Here is a 19,813-nt window from a genome sequence, read left to right as displayed (position 1 = left end):
AAAAGGTCAGACGTGACGGTTTGTCGAATGACAACTTCCGGGATCGCGTGCCTCGGCCCGTCCTTCCGAAACAGCTTCTCGTTTTTTGAGTTTTCCAGAACGAGGTTAGGAAAGCTTAGAGAGGGTTTCCCTCATATAAATGGATGGGGGCATTTGCTTCAATATCAAGAGCGACACCGTAGAGTCCTCCCGACGGGACTTACGCCTGTTTGCCTGCCCTGTAAACTCTATGGTGCGATAGAAACAAACGGAAGGGAAATCCTAGCGCGGCCTGAATTTCGACAGCCCCGAACTGCAAAGCGGTAGCAGCAGCGGCACCGCCGAGGAGGCGGCGGCGGCCGTGGACGGAGGGCGGTCGAGGTGGGGGAAATCCTGACCTGTTACTCTCCGGCACGCGGGGCGCAGAAGTGTAAGAGCATCCTTGTCATTTCCCCGCCCGCTTTTTCCTGCCCAGAATGTGCGGGGTCTCTAGCCCCTGCCGTAAAACCATGCCATTTAATGGCCAGAGTCATTCTTGCTATTAGGCGGCTTCCTTTATTGCAGAGGTCTTCAAACTTGGCAACTCTAATAAAATGAAATTCAATGGTGAAAAGAGTAAGGTTCTACACTTAGGCAACAAGGACGAAATGCACAGGTACAGTATAGGTGGTACCTTGCTCAACAGTAGTAACTGTGAACGGGATCTTGGAGTCTTAGTGGACAACCAATTAAATATGAGCCAGCCGTGTGCAGCAAATGCCAAAAAAGCCAACACAGTTTTAGGCTGCATAAACAGAGGGATAAAATCAAGATCATGTGAAGTGTTAATACCACTTTATAATGCCTTGGTAAGGCCACACTTGGAATACTGCATTCAGTTTTGGTCACCACGATGTGGAAAAGATGTGGAGACTCTAGAAAGAGTGCAGAGAAGAGCAACAAAGATGATTAGGGGATTGGAGGCTAAAACATATGAAGAACAGCTGCAGGAACTGGGTATGTCTAGTTTAATAAAAAGAAGGACTAGGGGAGACATGATAGCAGTCTTCCAATAATTCAGGGGTTGCCACAAAGAGGGAGTCAAACTATTCTCCAAGGCACCTGAGTGTAGAACAAGAAGCAATGGGTGGAAACTAATCAAGGAGAGAAGCAACTTAGAACTGAGGAGAAATTTCCTGACAGAACAATCAGTGGAACAACTTGCCTTCAGAAGTTGTGAATGCTCCAACACTGGAAGTCTTTAAGAAGATGTTGGATAGCCATTTGTCTGAAATGGTATAGGGTTTCCTGCCTAGGCAGAGGGTTGGACTAGAAGATCTCCAAGGTCCCTTCCAACTCTGCTATTATTGTATTGTACTTGTGGACTTCAACTCCCAGAATTCTCCAGCCAGTTCTGCTGGCTGGAGAATTCTAGGACTTGAAGTCCACAAGTCTTAAAGTTGCCAAGTTTGGGGACCTCTGCTCTATTGGTTTCATTTGGTCTCAATTTGGTTGGTGCTGTTGAGTTGCAGCGTCCTCTCATTTTGCATTGTAGGAAGGTAGCACCCACCCACCCCCTCCTAGAAAAATGAAATATTCAAGGAAATATTAAAAAGGCAGAATATTATGTTTCCCTAGATGAGAAACGGAAGAAACATGTTTTTAAAGACAAAGCAGCTCCCTGAAGCTTCCTGCCCTCTTCCCATCCCTTTGTCAATAGGCCATTAAGGCCTGAACCACTCTATTCTACATACCAAAGGTGGGATTAATCCTCTACTCATTTCACCACATGGCACCTGGGAAGATTACCATATTTTTCAGAGTATAAGACCCCCCATGGCTGTGGAAATGTTGGTGCATCTTATACACCGAATATAGCCATTTTTGTCCTCCCGAAGCCCCGCCCTCTCCTATTTTTGTGAAAGTTGGCCCGTTTTTCGCAAAAATTGAGGCTTTTCTGCCTTCCTTCAGCCCCTAGCAGCCCTCTGCAGGCTTCAGCAGAGCTGGGGCAAGGTAAAATACCCCCGTTTTTGCAGAAAAATCGAGGCTTTTTTGCCTTCCCTCAGCCCCCAGCAGCACTCTGCAGGCTTCAGCAGGACTTGGGCAAGGCAAAAACGGGGGCATTTTTGCCTTGTCCCAGCCCTGCTGAACCCTGCAGAGGGCTGCGGGAAGGCAAAAACGTTTTTTTTTCTTACTTACCTCTCCGAAATCTTGGTGCATCTTATACACCGGTGTGTCTTATAGTCCGAAAAATACGGTACATCAGCCAGCAAGGCAAACAAGCTTGGGTCTCAGGACAGCCTACAAAGTTAGCTAAGATTTCCCCACCCCACCCCGGGAGTCTGACAGCCAATGAGATACATTTTGTGGACAGGAACAGGAAGCTCTTAAGGTAGAGCTCAAGGGAGGGTATAAAACTCAGGCTCTCTTAGCATTCCTTCCCTTTTCCTTCTTCAGCCAACATCTTAAAGCATGTGATCCCTCTTTTCACCCAGGATCTCCAAGGCAAGTGATCCTGTCCACCATTAAAACCATCTTTCCAAGCAGCCTCCATGTTTCCAGTGTCTTTTTCCCCACTTGGAACTGAACCCAGATGAACAATTCTTCCAACAGCAGCATCTTCACCAAGTTAATTAATTTACAGGTAGTCCTCGACTTACACCAGTTCGTTCAGTGACTGTTCGATGTTACAACGGCACTGAAAAAAGTGACTTTTGACCATTTTTCAACTTTTATGACTGGAAGCATCCCCATGGTCACATGTTTTATATTCGGATGCTTGATGACTGACTTGCATTTATGACGGTTGCAGTGTCCCGGGGTCATGGGATTGCCTTTTTGCGACCTTCTGACAAGCAAAGTCAATGAGGAAGCCAGATTCGCTTAACAAGCATGTGACTAATTTAACAGCTGCAGTGATTCACTTAACAAATGTGGCAGAAGAGGTGTAAAATGAGGCAAAACTCACCTGACAAATTTCTCACTTAACGATGTAAATTTTGGCTCAGTTGTGGTTGTGAGTGGAGGACTACCTGTATTTGAGCAAGGATTTGAATCCAGCTCTCTGACCATACCAGCGACACATGGATCTACATTAGATGAAGCAGCCTTGAATTTCCGCAGATTTCTTGCAGGCTCTTTTCCTGGAGAGAAAGTCTTGGATGGGGGGATGGGGCAAGGCTGTTGGTGAGGAAAAGTTATGAAGCAGCAGGCAAGATTTGGAGTAAAATTCAGTTTGGTGGAATGGTTAAGGTTCTAAGGAGCTAGAAACCAGGAGACTGTGAGTTCTAGGCCTCCCCAAGACATAAAAGCTAGCCGGGCAACTTTGGGTCATTCATTCTTCCTCAGCCCAACCCACTTCACACAACTGTTGTGGGGGAAAATAGGCAGAAGTATTAGATATGTCTGCCACCTTAAAATATATATTAAAAAGATAGGGGGGGAAATTGGATGAAAATGATAGATATAAGGTGCATTTGTGCAAAGTTCTTCAAGTTAAACTTGATTGACTCAATGCAACCTCGATTAGCACTATGTGCTAATCATGGGCTTTGAGTTCACAAAACATATTAGGCTAAAATGTGTATGAAATGTGGCTTGATGCATCCAGCAACTACAGAGCGCCATGTGGGTCTTATAGCTGTATACATTATAGCTGTATACATTATTTTTAATTATGTATTGTCCTTATGTGTTATTGTTTGTATCCCCCTCCCTTTGAGTTGTAAGCCGCCCTGAGTCCCCCCAGGGAAAAGGGCGGCCTATAAATAAATTTTCAAATACTCAAATTTCAAATTTTCAAATACATCTTCATTGTCCTTGAGAGAAATAATTACTGTATGAAAGAACTTGCTGTTTTTCAATCAAACATGAAAAGGTCAATAATTTAAATATATCCATATATCATTCTAGACAGAAAGATTGAGGGCTTTTGGAATGATGTCTTCTGAAATTCAATTCTGTTTTGTTTCATTTTTGAATTTTGGAAAGTATCTTTTTTTTATTCCAGAAGAGACCATGGCAGAACATGGGGCTCATCTCACTGCCACCTCCACATATGAGGACAGGCCTTCTATATTTGAAGTTGTTGCCCAAGACAGTTTGATGACTGCTGTGAGACCAGCATTTCAGCATGTGATCAAGGTAAGAAGAATGATTGGTGAGTGAGTCCTGAGGGAAGGATAACCATTACTTTTCTGTGCTTATCTAAGATTGAACAATGGTCAGAACAATGAAAGAAATATGGAAGGACAGGAAAAAAATGTGACATCCATTTTTTTTTTTTTACAATTGGCAGATTTATTTCAGGAATCAGATACAGAAAGAGAATCTTTCCTCAGATCTTGTTAAGCTCAGGATAATCAAATCAGTGACTTTCCACTCAGCCTACAATGGAAATCTAAATATCTATAAATTATAATTTGTATATTAGAATTTTATTCATTTTTCTGCTGAAAATAATTAAAGCAAATCCAGTTTAAAATAATAAAAGCATCAATGTGGATTCCAATTTATGAGTATGGCCTTAAAACTTTCGAACGATTGTGAAATTTTGAATTTGAGAGAGCAAATTATGAAATATTATAATGCTATTAACTGCATTATTACTCTATTTTTAGATCTATTTTTGTTGTTGTGTGTGAGCCACGTCTGCTTTTCACTTCCTGGTTCTGATCCGATAATGGAACACAACTTCTAACATGTCAAAGGCCACATAGCCCTCATCTTGAAAAAGGATGTCTAATCTTGCAACAATCTCAAAGCAAAAAAAAAAAATCCACAAGTAGCCAAAACAAAAATGTTTCAAACATCGATAAAAATGTCATGACACATCCAGGTTTATTACTCTTACCCTTGATTGTCTTTTGTATTAGGTATTGGCTGAATCCAACCCTTCATATTATGGTTTTCTGTGGCGCTGGTTTGACGAAATCTACACCTTCCTGGATCTTCTACTCCAGCAACACTACCTCTTCCGGTGCAGTGCTTCTTTTTCTGAAAACTTCTATGGCTTGAAGAGAGTTGCACTGAAAAGCAAAAGGAATCAGCAGGGATCCTTGGCCACTGCTGGACTTCCCCAAAAGCATCATTGGAAATCTCTCTGCTTGCTGGTCCTGGTTCCGTATCTGAGAACTAAACTGGAAAAGTTGATCTCCCGTCTCCGGGAAGAGGACGATTATTCTATCCACCCTCCGTCATCCTGCTGGAAGCGGTTTTACAAGGCCTTCCTGGCTGCCTATCCCTTTGTGAACATGGCTTGGGAGGGCTGGTTTCTGGTGCAGCAACTGTGTTACATTCTGGGGAAGGCTAGGCACCACTCCCCGCTGCTGAGACTGGCTGGCGTGTATTTGGCTAGGCTGACAGCAGAAGATCTGCGGGCTTTGGAAAACATACATGTAGCTGCTGGTGACGTCCTGCAATCTTCAAACAGGTGAATAGAAATGAAAACCCTAAAAACCACCCACCCTCCCTTGCTGTTTTTGCTTCCTTCTTTCAGTGGTTGGGTATATTTATATAGGCACAAAGTTTGTATATCATCTAAAAAGTAATACTCGCCAGGCAGTTAATCATAAAAAATGTAGGCCATAAAGATGAAAATTTAAGAAAAATATCTTATGATTACTACACCTGGGAAAATTTATGAAAGAAGAAAAGCATCTTCAGCAAGCAACTGAGGGATTAAAATAGGTCAAGACTCTCTAAAAAAATTTTATGCAGGCATCCTTAACTTACAACCATGATTGGGACCAAAATTTCCATTGCTAAGCAAGGCATTTTAAGAGAGTCACACCTGATTTTATGGTCTTTTTTGTCATGGTTGTTAAGCAAATCATTGCAGTTCTTCAGTGAATCATGTGGTGGTTAAGCAAATCTAGTTTCACCCATTAACTGATCTATCACTATTGTTGTATGAGAGCTTATGCACAGGAGATAAATTCCTTGTGAGTCTAATCACACTTGGCCAATAAAGAATTCAGTGGTGGGTTCTGGGTGAACCGCCCCGGTACGGGTGTACTGGTGGTAGTTGGGAGCAGCGGCCACCATACCGGAACGGTAGCTCGTTGGGCCCACCTGCCCGTGTTCCTTACCGCTTTTTGAAGGAAACGGGCCAATTGCACATGTGCTCACGGCGTATGGCGTCTGTGTGACCTCCGCTGAGCAGCTAGGGAGTCGCAGGGCGGTGGAGTGTGTGTGCCCAAGGACACCTGGCCCCATTGCAGCATACCAGTTGCAATGGGATTCAGAACCCACTTCTGAAAGAATTCTATTGTGTTCTACTCTACTCTACACTTGTTGTTGGAAGCTAGCTGGGAATATCACAAATTGTGATCACATGACACTTCGACATTGTAAATACCTGCCAGTTGCCAAGTGCCCAAATTTTGATCATGTGACTCTGGATATTGTATCAGTCATAAGTATAAGGATCGTTCATTTGTTTTTTTTTATCGGTGCCATTGTAACTTTGAACAGTCGTTAAATGAATATCTGTAAGTCAAGGATTATCTGTAGCTCATTTAGCAAGTACACCCAGAGAGTAAAGCCATGGCTAATATTTTTCTTTGTTTGAGGATCAGTTTCTCGAAGAGTCATTTGAGAGCCATCTGTTGAGTGAGAATGTCAATTTTCTGTTTATAACTTTTTATACTCTCCTGTTCCCCCCCCCCCGAAACTACCATATTTTTCGGAGTATAAGACGCACCTTTTTCCTTCAAAAAAGAGGGTGAAAATCTGGGTGCATCTTATACACTGAATACATCATTTTTGGCCTCCTGAAACCCCGCCCCCTTCACCAAAATGGCCGTGCGTCGCTTTTAGGAGGCTTCCAGAGAGCTCCTGGGGGCTGGGGAAGGAAAAAATGAGGGAAAAGCGGTCCATTTTTTGCTCATTTTTGCCCCCCTCCCATCCCCAGGAGCACTCTATAAGCCACCTAAAGGCTATGCATGCCCTTTTTTGACAAAAAACGGGCTGTTTTCACAAAAAACGGGCCATTTTTGGGAGGTCTGCAGAGTGCAAAAACTTTTTTTAAAATTTGCCTCTTCAAAAACTTGGTGCATCTTGTACTCTGAAAAATAGAGTAATCTTAACAAAAATTTGGGGGTGTTATACCTCCAGTTGTTAAATGATGGAAACCAGGTATTTGGGATGAATAGCTAATCATAGTCGTATCTCGGTGATTTTTGGCTTTTCTCTCTTAGAGGAGAATTCAGGTGATTGTACTTTACTGTATCTCTGGATTTGCATTTTAATGCTTTCCATGTTTCTTAACAATAGTGTGAATTGTTAATTTCTTTTTTTATGTCTTGTCCCCTTCTGCAGCATGAAAGAGCAAATGCAGTCAGCTGGGAAAAAAATCTTGGGGGGCCTGGCTTTCTCTCTCTCCACTGGCCTCTCTGTGGGCATCTTCTTCCTCCAGTTCTTGGATTGGTGGTATTCAGCTGAGAATCAGGAGACCATCAAATCGCTGACTGCTATGCCAGTCCCACCACCACCTGTGCACCTGGACTATGAGACTGATTCGCCTGTCTTGCCAAAGCTCAAGACAATATGTCCATTGTGTCGTAAAATACGTGTCAATGATACAGTCCTCTCCACCTCTGGCTTTGTTTTCTGCTATCGCTGTGTCTACCCTTATGTGAAGCATCACCAGCGGTGTCCCATCACTGGCTATGCCACTGAACTTCAGCACCTTGTCAAATTATACACACCTGAACACTAATAGGTCCATTCTCCAATCTTTATATAAAAACTGGAAGGCTACATTGCAGAATTGGGTGCTTTTTTCTGATTATTTTAAGCAAGGGTTTTACTGACAGAGGAGGTGGCTTTTAGAAGTGTAACTATACTTGCTGTTTGGAAAATCAATAGAAAACAGTTATTATCTTTGGTCTGCCTCACTTAACTGATTTTCTCCTAATATCTATTAAGTGAAAACAGGTTAGCTGAGAAAGACTATTAGATAGAAAAAAGGCCCAATCTGCTCCTCATCAGTATGACTTGAGGCACATTTCTATTTTTCCTAAAACAATTGGTCATTAACTGGCCAGTTCAAGGTTACAGACCAATTTTGTCAACAATTTTAGAAAAAAACAGCTTTAATAGAAGCAGCCTAGAACTAAGAATACATTTCCTGATAGAACAATTAATCGCTGGAATGACTTGCCTCCAGAAGTTATGGATGCTCCAACACTGGAAGTTTTTAAGATGTTGGATAGCCATTTGTCTGAAATGTTACAGGGTTTCCTGCCTAGGCAGGGGTTGGATTAGAAGACCTCCAAGGTCCCTTCCAACTCTGTTGTTCTAATTTCATCATAAATTATATGTTGATAACTTTCAGTTCTACACTGCTATAAATGACCATGAAAAGGCAGAAAAGCTGCTGGGAGGAACCTGAGCAGCTAACGTTCAAACATTTTCTAGCAGCAGCAAGGTCAGCTATAAAACATTCACAGCAAAGGGCTGGTTTATTTACAAAACCTCCTTTTCCTCATTTCTGTCCATCCCATCAGGTCCAACTGGAGGGGCACACTCTGGGCCTTCTCAATTGAAGAAGTGGGCCCTAAGTCCACAGTGAAACAAAGGAAGCAGGCCTTTTTTGACATAGCACCTGGCCACTGGAACACCATATCCCCAAGGTTATATTGGCCCTTGATGCTACTGGTCTTTTGCAAAGCACTGGATGTTCTCCAGAATATTGGGATTGGAAACGATAGCCTATGAAATGAAATGACATTGTATTCTTCAGTTTTTATTGGGTTTTTTAGCTATGGGTTCTTCATATTTTCTTGATCGTTGTTTTTGCCTTGTTTTTATGTTAGCCATCCAAAGTCACAGCTGCAAGCCATGTAAGTCAAACAAACGATACATTCCTCAAATAGACGCACAAGAAACTGCTTGAGAGAGATGGCATTTGGACATCACGATAAATATTAATGTGTTATTGCAAATGCTTTTATGTTGCTTCAATCATTTTTTTACTTTAAGAGACGCTATGGGAAGAACAAGCCTAGATCACCCTGGGATTTGAGTTCTAACTCTTGTGGGACAAGTGCAAGATGATATTCTATTTTATAAAATGAAAGTTGGCTTTGGTTTGTAAACAAGGTTATAAATAGAAAATCCAACATCCATTTTGGGGACTCAGCAAGATGTTTGAAATGTTAAATTTGGAGTCCTTTTAACGTGTTACATAACAAGGAGTCTTGAGGAGATAGAAAACTGGTATTTTCTCTCCCATGTTACTCAAAGCTTCTAAATAAAATGCAGGGGATTGATTCTGGATTTTTTGTGGGGTTTTGTTTTTTTTGGGGGGGAGGGGTTGGTTCCTTAGTGGTTTTAACATGAATGAGCTTAACATGAGGGTCACAGATCACTCAATGGTTGTGTTTACAAAATAGGCTACATCAAAATCTGCTAGAGATACATCCAATGCATAAAACACTGCTTACAAATTAAGATTGCTCAGAATAGATCAACTTGTGTGAATCCATTCCATCTGTCTTTCATCAACCTAAACTGTCTTTCTCTCCTTTGAGGCGGAACAACTATTTTTCCACAAGCAGCACTGAAATACAGTTGGCAGACTATACCGGTAGATAGGTCACTTTAATCCATCCTCCATAGTTGATTTTGTAGTAAGCCCATCAAATAACCTAGTCATAAAAGCTCTCTGAATGTGGATTCGTCTCCAGCATGGAGCCTTTCAGATCCCTCAGCTAAAACTTTGTTTTTTGCTTAACTTTCCCTTTGTGTCTCACGGGCATTTTGTTTCAAGCCAAATTTTTCTTCCCTTCCCCAAAGACAGTCATCTAGATGCAAAGACCACCACGGAAGGCCTCTTCTGTACAATATCATGGCGACACAGACTGCTGATCTCTCATGCTAGTCATTTGGATCAGTATCACAGAGTTAACATAACTTGTTAACTCTGTGATACTGAGTGTTTACATAACTTGTTCTTTGTATGCCAATCTTGCAACTTTATGTCCTCTGCTACTGGGTCTTTTTTTAAAAAAATAGAATGTTGCTAGGAATAATTCTTTTCAGAAATACCTCGTATAAGCAGAAAATTCTTGTTACTGCCTCTGGTCATGTCAATAGTTAGCCACCACCTGTACAAAACAAAATCCAGTTGTTATTGTCTTCAGAGAATCAATGTTGGAAGGGACCATTTGGGCCTTCACCCCAATCACCTGTGCATGAATCCAAATCAAAGCATCACCTCCCCTCTACCACATTCAATGAAGGGGAGGCCATGGGCTTCTATTACACAGCTTTTACTGTTAGAAGATTTTTCAAACTAGCAACATCAAAAGTTTATAACATAATGGAAACAGTGCCCAAATAATCACATCGTAGAATCAGAGTTGGAATGGACCTGGATGTTTTCTCTCAACATCCTCAACTATAATTGTACTTCCATTGGAACAAAATCTCAATCTGTCATCCACACATCCAGTTTTATACATATCTTGTTTTAAAGTAGCATTATTTATCATTTCTTTTACTTTGAAAAAGATGTATTTATTAAATGGATCCATAAAATCACCGAACTGCCATGTGACTTGGGGTGATGAACACACACAAAAATACTACTAAAATAATAAAACATTGCACCCAGGGCAACTTTATATTACCAAAAAAGCAATCCCAAAAATAATCAAGTTAGCTACAAGCTAGTTAACCCAGTACCCAGGAGAAAAAAAACAGGTCTTAAGAAACTTCTAAATAGGCCAATCCAAATCTCTGGTCCACAGGGCAGATCTGGTGACAAAGAAGCTCATCTTCTGGATCCTATCATCTGCTTGAGTGATGGGACTAAGAGATCGTCCACCCTATCAGATCTTATTGGCGGACAGAAGTAATCAGAAACCACTTGTGCTGCAAATAAATGGGCCCTATGCTACAAAGTTTTAATTAACTCTGCCTTAGGATTTCAAAAGATTCAACCATTTATTAGCAGTTCCCTGTGAAAAACATATCATTGTTTCCTATAGAATTCAAGCAGGTTCATTCTAAACCTTGTATTTACCCTAATGGTCCTTTTCTACAGTTAAAGAAGTACCATTCTATCTGATTTTTCCCTCCAGGATTTTTCTTTGACACTTATCAACCCTTGTAACTGGAAGGGAGTGGTGCTCTCCATGGTAAAAATTGTAGCAACACAGTTCTAGACTGCATAAACAGAGGGATAAAATCAATATCACGTGAAGTGTTAATACCACTTTATAACGCCTTGGTAAGGCCACACTTGGAATACTGCATCCAGTTTTGGTTGTCACAATGTAAAAAAGATGCTGAGAGTTTAGAAAGAGTGCAGAGAACAGCAACAAAGATGGTTGGGGGATTGGAGGCTAAATCATATGAAGAACAGTTGCCAGAATTGAGTATGTTTAGTTTAATGAAAAGAAGGACTGGGGGTAACATGATAGCAGCAGTATTCCAATATCTCAGGCGTTGCCACAAAGAAGAGGGAGTCCAACTATTCTCCAAAGCAGGACAAAAAGCAATGGGCGAAAACTAATCAAGGAGAGAAGCAACTTAGAACTGAGTAGAAATTTCCTGACAGACAATCAGTGGAACTTGCCTCCAGAAGTTGTGAATGCTCCAACACTGGAAGTTTTAAAGAAGATGTTGGATAACCATTTGTCTGAAGTGGTGTAGGGTTTCCTATCTAGACAGGGGGTTGGATTAGAAGACCTCCAAGGTCCCTTCCAACTCTGTTATTCTAAATTTTCTATTTCCGCTTCCCAGAGAAAGTGGGAAGAATAACTTAAGTTTTCATCCACCGATCACTGAAGAAAAAGAATCTCCACAGTGCAATGGTCTATTTAAACCACTTTAAATGTGATAAATTCAACCCCTACACCCCATGAAATCTATTTCTGCCCCTTACATGTCCAGCAATAGGCCACAGATCCAGAGACAAATGCAAACAGAGAAATCCCAGGGGATCCCAGACTGCCAAAACCAGCTCAGAGAGAAGATTACGTGATCACGCCCTGGTCAGAGTCAAAACCAAAGTTCTGACAATACCAGTTCAGACTAGACTTCACTCATCATTGCCTTTGGTATGCCTAGAATAGACTAGCAGACTTGGAAGGGACTTTGGTGGTCTTTTAGTCCAACCCCCTGCCTAGGCAGGAAACCCTACACCACTTCAGACAAATGGTTACCCAGCAACCAGTCTGCAGGAACCTCTTTGTCAGACAATGTGCAGTACTTCAATACTTAGCCATTATTTTTGCAATTCAATATCACAAAATGATATTTCTAGGACGATCAATGCTACTCATTTTAGATTGTGGGCACAAAAAGCCAGGGAGGGCACCACTGGTTTCCTAAGATGCCACTTTTCATCCAGCTTTCTCTGTTCCTTAATGGTGAGCAATCACCGGTGCAGCTCAGCCTCTTCCGCTGTGCTTGTCACGTGTCTCTTATGTCGCGTTCCTACAATCCGCTAAACCAGCATTTCTCACCCTTGACAACTTTAAGATGTGTGGACTTCAATTCCCAGATTTCCGGCAGGGGGAATTCTGGGAGTTGAAGTCCACACGCCTTAAAGTTGCCAAAGTTGAGAAATGCTGGTTTAGCGGATTGTAGGAACGCGACATAAGAGACCCGTGACAAGCCATGTGTTTTCTTAACTCTGGTTTCTTGAAAACACTCTAAATGACTACGTTCAGTTTACCGCATAAGAAACGATAAAGTTGAAATATATATAAAAGCCAAATCCATATGCCTACCATGTATCCAGCAGGGACCTCGTTACTCCGACATTTTAAAGTCCCGCGTCCAAGGAGGGAAGGACTTCCGGACGAAGTTGCCGTCCCATCTTGGAAAGCCCTGCAGCCGTCTGGATCACACTTCCTGTTTCCGGTCGCTCACAGGATCCTTTTTAACTTCAACTCCCAACAATCATTGCGCCGAGGGAAATAGCAAATTTTCTCACGAGAGTTTCCGCTAAACTCCCCCACTCCCAGCTCAACCCTTCAGCGGGATTGGGAGTTGGGTTCTGTTTCAGCTCATGTCTTTTTTTCTTTTTACGCGCTAATAAATTCTGTAATCACAAAAATATCTTTGAATGCATTCTATATCTATCTGAAGTGGTGTAGGGTTTCCTACATAAGCAGGGGGTTGGACTAGAAGACCTCCAAGGTCCCTTCCAACTTTGTTATTCTATTCTATTTCCTTCAATTTATCTGCCAGCCAAACTTTGGACGTAAAATTGTTTATAGAGACTATTGGGCAAAACGAACCTAGGTTTTAACGTACAACTATTGTAATAATATTTAGTTTATAATGCCACTAAGATTTTTTAAAAAGGCAATTACGATGTTTTAAGTTTAGTAAAATATTTTAAAAACTTTAAAAAAAACAGGTAGGCAAACATTCAAGTAATCCAAAATGGGAACCTAAAATGCTTTGCAGACCTGTGGAGCCGAGGAAAGATTTGAGCTACATCTAATAAAATACATCTATAATAAAGGTAGCTCAGTGGTTAAGACACTGAGCTGGTCGGCAGTTCAGTGGTTCAAATCCCTAGTGCTGTGTAACGAGGTGAGCTCCCATTACTTATTCCAGCTTCTGCCAACCTAGCAGTTCAAAAGCATGTAAAAAATGCAAGTAGAAAAATAGTGACCATTTTGGTGGGAAGGTAACAGTGCTTTTAGTTATACTGGCCACATGACCACAGAGACATCTTCGGACAGCGCTGGGTTAAAAGGGAAGAGATGCTGAGAATCCCTGGGTTTTATGCCCTCTCTGAACTTTGAACTTCTTGGGGCACAGGAAGATTATCCTGATTGGTTGCTGTCAGAGGTCATAGTAAGCTTTGTAGGTTGTCTGTGTGCTAAGTTTGGTTGAAACTTGGTGGGTGGTGCGATGAAATGGGGCAGGTCTTTGTTATGTAGAATAGGCTGGCTCAGGCAAACTGGTGGCAGCAGCCGGAAACAATCTCTGATCTGTTTCCTGACTAAAAACATGTTTCTCCATTTTTCATCCAGGGAAATATAATATTCTGCCTTTTTAATATTTCATGGGATATTTCATTCTTCTAGGAGAGGGGTAGATGCTAACTTCCTACAGTTGGAAATAAAGGTAGTTACTTGAAAAGGATATTTAACTTTCACTGTAGATTCAGTCAGACCAGGAGTGGTTTCCATCAACTGCGATGTTACCAAGCACATTGCATACCTGACTGACATACCAGGTCTTTTGATTTTAGGAGTTTCCCATCTTTAAATAATTTGGCTAGGCAGGCACTTCAAAGAATAATTTTTTTAGCCAGGACAAAAGGCACCCTCCAAGCAATTATTTATAAATTATCTTGATTATTATTTCTGAAGACAAAAGCATAATAAGGGACAACTTTGAAGACAATGCTTTAATTTTCTGATCATTATTCCATACACATTCATTCCAATTTCTCCTTTATTTCTGATTTGTGTCATTTTATTTTTCCTTCCCTCTTTATGGCTGAGCCAGGGGTTTGATCAATCCATAGTCCATGAACTTCACAAGGCATTCTCGAGCCACTTTGATAATGTGTTGTCTTTTAGGATCATCCGCTTCTTTACCAATGATGGTCAGGATTTCCAACATCTCGCTCTCCACCAATTTTTTTGCCAGTTCTTGGTCTGCATGGACTAAATTGTAAACAATCACCACCCCACGGTGTTGGACCTCCTGCTTTTCGTGAAGGCAGAGTCTCTGCAAAATCTCCAGCCATTGGGTTGTCTAAACAAATCAGAGTTATTAATCTGAAGAAATCAGAATGATGAGCACATACACAATGCAGTTTTGTTCATGGGGCCCTATTAGAAAAGTGTGAAAAGGATCATAATTTAGGATTCTAAATATATTCAGTTCAGGGTAACTTCATGGTGAGTTATTGATTAATTACTATGTCCTTATTCCCCGTTTGCGGGGGAGAAAAAAAAGCTTTGCTTATTAATTTACTTTCATTTTCTTAATTGTCCTGTAAGGCTGTTTTATCATTTAAAAAAAATGAAAACCCCATCCCACCACTTTTTTGTGAGGAAACAGGAACTAATGAAGGATAGAGTCATATCTCTAAATAGAACAGGCATCCGTAAAAGATAATAAGAGCCAGTTTGGTGTAGCAAAACCAGGATATTGTGAATTCTAGTTCCATTTTAGGCATGAAAACTTTTTGGGTGACTTTGAGCCAGTCGCTCTCTTTCAGTCCAACCCGTTTGTTGTTGTGGGGGAAATAAGAGGAAGAAGTATAATATATGTTTTCTGCCTTGAGTTACTTATAAAGTAATACAGATGGGACAAAATCAAATAAAATAAGGGAGAAAATATTAAAGTTGTAATATTCTTAAAATCTTGATTCCTGAATTGCCTTGGGCCATTCCAGCAGAGTAATAGCATTTTAAGCAGGGGAAAATTTGCAGATCTTGTGAGGTGATGGATAAACTCTTAAATCCCAATAAACTCTTAAGAGTGAAAAAAAATGGAAGAAGAGCAGAATGATGCCTCGTTCAAGGAGCACAGGTAGTCTATTGTGTTCATATATGTTCTTGAAACCCTACAGTACATGAAAAGATCACTAGCAGGAACAGCAGAATTACATAAAGCAAATCAGAATTTTGAAAACAAGTTTAAACACCCATCTTTACCTACTGTTCTGCCCTAGGCTTCTCAAGAGCATGAAGCAAAATCCTTGTCCCGACAAAAACCTTTTTTTATTAATTTACTGTGAATTCTGCTCATTCACATCCAACAAAGTCTTTCAAGGGAGGATTTACAGTCACAGACCTTATCTGGCTTGGAGAACTGACAGGCCGGTATCTGCAAAACTTGGCAAGGAGTCTTGGAGAGTCACGAACCAATTAAGCAAACTAATTGTCTCCTGCAAACTCCACTCCCCTTTTGCTCCTCTTTTATTTCCTCTGGGAGGCGCCATTTATCGTCCACCTGTGGTCTTACTCACAAGTCGATCCCTGTTCTTTAGCTGTTCCCTTCGTCTGGCAACTCTGCGCATGTGCACACTGGGAACAGCTATTTGTCTGCCTCACTGATGTCTGACATTTAATAACTGGCATACAGCTCTGGCCCCCTCTCTGCCTCCGACACAAAGCCCTCATCAGAGCCTTCCTCAGACTCCAGGACTGGCCCATGTTCCTCCCCAACCTCCTCACTGTCTGAATCTGCTGCCAGCTCTGCTGGCAGGCCACAACACCTACACATTGAGGTTGAAAAGCAAGAATAGACTTACCACTTGGGTTAACTTATGACAGAGTGTCTTATGGGCTGCAGTGAGCATCGCAAGGGCTCCTGCAGCTGCATTCTGAACTTTGTCATCATCTTCGCCACATAATAGGACTATCAACTTGAGTCTGTCGTTTCCTTCAGCAATGAATCTGTCTTGAACCTGGGGGAAGTTGAGAGGGAAATCAATGAAATGGATGCTCCATATAAAATACAGCCATGTTGAACATTCCTAGATGAAGAACTTGTAGACCTGAAATCCCTTCACCAGAATTTTCAGGAAATGGAAATGCTTACCTCTTTATTAACTACAAGGTTACACATACATTCTGTGGCTGCTTGTCGGAGCTGATCATGGTTTTCAAACATGTAGTTTTCAATGTCTGGTAGAGCTTTCTCTTTGATGATCTTTTGTCTGAAAGAAGAATGTGTATTTTAATTACTGTATCGGGGTGCTGAAAATGAAAAGTATGAAACTGTCAGGGACTCTGAGAAGAGGCCAATAGCAATAGCACTTAGACTTATATACCGCTTCACAGCCCTCTCTAAGCGGTTTACAGAGTAAGCCTATTGCCCTCCTTGTTTTACCCGCCTCAGAAGGATAGAAAGACAGAAGACTGAGTGAACCTTGAGCCTGGTGAGATTTGAACTGCCAAATTGCAGGCAACCGGCAGGCAGTAGAAGTGACCTGCAGTACTGCACTCTAACCACTGCGCCACTGTGGCTCATCTACCAATCTCCACTTTGTGAAACTTGGCTCAAAGACAAGTCTCCCTTTTAATCATAGTTTACTGCAATAAAAAGATCTTTTGGCATCACCAGTACTGTATTAACTGCTCAGCTGTTGTTATGGTGATGCAAAGTTTTTTTTTAATAAGTCCGTCTCTTAGAACCCTGGTTTATGGCTTCATGTACAACCAGTGTTATGTGAATTTGATGGCTTTGAAAACCCATACTTTATTTCATCTACTTCCTTGGAATAGAGGAAGGAGTTATACAGGGCATTGGCATCCAGCTGTGCCCTTCATCCATTCTTTCCAGTTTTCTCTGATTATATTAGATATTTCTTTCATATTTAAGTCAGAAATCATGGGAAATCTTAATTTTCTTTGATCTGAACATTGAATTAATTTCTCTGCTGCTATAATGGAATCTGGAAAGCTTAGGAACTCTAATTCATAATCATGTTTCTGCTGTTCCTAATTAAAACATTTGTTATTAAGTGACTAAACATGCAGTGATATACACCATATGAGAGTTAACAATAAAGCTAAAGATTCTATGGAGATAATCCAAGTCAGTATTTCTCTCTTAGATGTGTGGATTTCAACTCCTAAATTCCCTACCCCATTGCTGGGGAATTCTAGGCGTTGAGTCTTTATGTCTTAAGGTTGCCTAGGCTGAGAAACACTGATCTAAGTAAAAGAATATTATCCCATCAGATCTTAGATTAGCCCCATATTCCTGGCCTTTAGTAAGGCCCAGAAGACAAGGCTCTCTCACCTCACTTGGGTGGGGGCAGAGGTAGTATTCACCCAGTTCTGACAGGTTCTAGAAAACTGGTAGTGGAAATTTTGAGTAGTTGGTAGAACTGGCAAATAGACTGGCCCCACCCCAGCTGCCTCCCAGCTGATCTTTTTTTCTTACCCTGAACAGAAGAAGGGAGCTGGAAAGCATGTTAGTGGAGTGGGGAGGGAATGGGGATTTTACAGTATCCTTCCCCTGCCACGCTCATGAAACCACGCCCACAAAACCACACCATGCCCACAAAGCCACATCTACAGAAGCAGTAGTAAAATAATTTGAATCCCACCTCCCACTGGTGAAGAGTTTTTACAGTGTCTATACTGAGTCTGACACAATTAATTTTGCTACTGATCATGTTTATTTTTATCCGAGGGTTTATTGATCATTTTTTGGCATATTGGTTTTTAACCTGTTTTCTTATTGTTTTTGTTATGAGCTACCCAGATGAGCTGCCCTACAGAGCAAATAAATAAATGGAAGTAGAAATGGTATGATAAAATATAGCAGAAGAAAAAGATCACAAAAAGTCTGCTTAATAAGAAAAAAATGTGAAGATATGGATAGACATGGTAAGGTTTTTCTTAATCAATAGGATCAACCTGTTAAAAATTACCTAAACACAATTAGTTGTCTCACCTGAGTTTGTCACTTCTTCCAGAAAAGTTGGTGAGTCCTATCAAAGCTTCATAATTTTGTAGCCCATCGCGCTCAGTATTCAACAAACTGACCAGTGGCCGCACAACTTCATACACCTGGATGAAAACAATAGTGTAGAATCTAAATGGTAAGGGGCCTGGCATAATGGGAAGAAGGAATAACCTTGAGGCACATAAGGAAGAGTTGCAACCAAAATAACTTTTGGAAAAAGGAAATAGGAGTTTTGGCTAAAACTGTAAGCTTAGACAAGACATTTCTTGGTTGTTACAAAGATAATGAGAAGGGGGGGGATTCAGACTTGCAAGATTCTTTGGTTTTATAATAAAAAGTTGTGTTTATTAGTGTTCACAACTTTGCTTTCCTGTCTACTTGAAGAGTTGACACTAGAAAGAAAACTTATGAGAAATGGTTGGAAGTGTTGAATATGTTTAACCTGAGACTGTAGAGGACATGATAAGGTAAATGTCAAGGTTCCCCTTGCACATATGTGCTAGTCGTTCCTGACTCTCGGGGGCATGCTCATCTCCGTTTCAAAACTGAAGAGCCAGCGCTGTCCGAAGAGGTCTCCATGGTCATGTGGCCGACATGGCTAAATGCTGAAGGCGCACGGAACGCTGTTATCTTCCCACCAAAATGGTCCCTATTTTTCTACTTGCAATTTTACGTGCTTTCGAATTGCTAGGTTGGCAGAAGCTGGGACAAGTAACGGGAGCTCACTCTATTACGCTAGGGATTTGAACCCGTCAAACTGCCGACCTTTCTGATCGACAAGCTCAGCATCTTAGCCACTGAGCCACCGCATCCCTTTAGAGGACATGATAGTTGTCTTCAAATACTCAAAAGACTGTCATAGGAAAATGGAGAATAATTCAGAGAAAATTTCAGAAGATGGGCTAAGAAAAAATTCTAATTATAAGAAAGTAGATTTTGTTTGGATATCAAACAGGAAAAAGCTGTTCAGTGGTGTGGGCAGTTTCATATATTTATATCCCTCTCCAGTTACTGAAATGCAGCTTGTTCCCACAATTACTTTACTGTTTTATAAAGTTGTTGCAGGACACATGAATTTACTCACTCTCTCGCCAGGGAATGCTATGTCAGGGTTGGAAATGGCAGCAATCTTGGCCAGGGCATGGGATGCTTTTATTTTGCCAACATCTGTGCCTTCCAAGGCCAGTGGTATAAGGGCCTAAAGATGAGGAGAAAGAAATTATAAGATAAGCACCTCTTGTACTGATGTAATTTATATCCGCTCTACAGTATCAGCCCTTGCAAAAAGACATAGTATAAAAACAAAACATATGCACAGGGAAAAGGTAGAAATGAAGCAAAATAGTTTGCATAAATCCTAATTATTGTAGGAATGGAGGAAATAAGGGCAAAGGGAAGGGAGGGGAAGGAATGGAAAATTGTAGAGGGTGGCAAGAGGCCG

The 19,813-nt window shown here is 41.2% G+C and overlaps 2 protein-coding genes, 1 long non-coding RNA gene and 1 other non-coding gene across 6 annotated transcripts in view; 1 reads left to right on the top strand and 3 right to left on the bottom strand.

The window, feature by feature from the left end:
* The first annotated feature begins 25 nt into the window (after positions 1-25).
* On the top strand, positions 26-7,729 carry PEX12 (peroxisomal biogenesis factor 12). Of its 3 annotated transcripts, none has more exons than XM_032215837.1 (4): positions 26-104; positions 3,968-4,101; positions 4,833-5,389; positions 7,279-7,729. In XM_032215837.1, exons 2-4 carry the CDS (start codon positions 3,976-3,978, stop codon positions 7,676-7,678), a joined length of 1,083 nt encoding a protein of 360 aa, XP_032071728.1. In that variant the 5' UTR covers positions 26-104; positions 3,968-3,975; the 3' UTR covers positions 7,679-7,729. The 3 variants fall into 3 exon arrangements, with proteins under 3 accessions (XP_032071728.1, XP_032071727.1, XP_032071729.1); XM_032215836.1 differs by having other exon boundaries at positions 59-409; XM_032215838.1 differs by lacking the exon at positions 26-104 and adding an exon at positions 2,363-2,602.
* A 901-nt stretch (positions 7,730-8,630) lies between these two features.
* Positions 8,631-12,801, bottom strand: LOC116507042. Its single transcript, XR_004255138.1, has 2 exons — positions 12,705-12,801; positions 8,631-10,070 (listed from the first exon to the last, which is right to left on the bottom strand). It is a non-coding gene; the product is annotated as an uncharacterized LOC116507042 (long non-coding RNA).
* LOC116508557 lies at positions 11,930-12,026 on the bottom strand. The gene has a single exon (XR_004255373.1). It is a non-coding gene; the product is annotated as a Z30 small nucleolar RNA (small nucleolar RNA).
* Positions 12,802-14,430: 1,629 nt separating the features above from the next.
* The window catches only part of UNC45B (unc-45 myosin chaperone B), a 32,106-nt gene continuing 26,723 nt past the window's right edge, over positions 14,431-19,813 (bottom strand). Inside the window, exons 15-19 of the mRNA XM_032216110.1 lie at positions 19,457-19,570; positions 18,361-18,476; positions 16,495-16,612; positions 16,205-16,360; positions 14,431-14,697 (exon numbers count right to left, since the gene is read on the bottom strand). Of these exons, the coding sequence (XP_032072001.1) occupies positions 14,431-14,697; positions 16,205-16,360; positions 16,495-16,612; positions 18,361-18,476; positions 19,457-19,570 (771 nt within the window). The remainder of the gene's footprint in view (positions 14,698-16,204; positions 16,361-16,494; positions 16,613-18,360; positions 18,477-19,456; positions 19,571-19,813) is intronic.

The sequence above is a fragment of the Thamnophis elegans genome, chromosome 4, assembly GCF_009769535.1.
Source record: "Thamnophis elegans isolate rThaEle1 chromosome 4, rThaEle1.pri, whole genome shotgun sequence".
In the NCBI taxonomy this organism is placed as follows: Eukaryota; Metazoa; Chordata; class Lepidosauria; order Squamata; family Colubridae; genus Thamnophis; species Thamnophis elegans.
The sequence above is the reverse complement of the archived record's forward strand: the minus strand, read 5'-3'. Positions and strand labels throughout refer to the sequence as shown.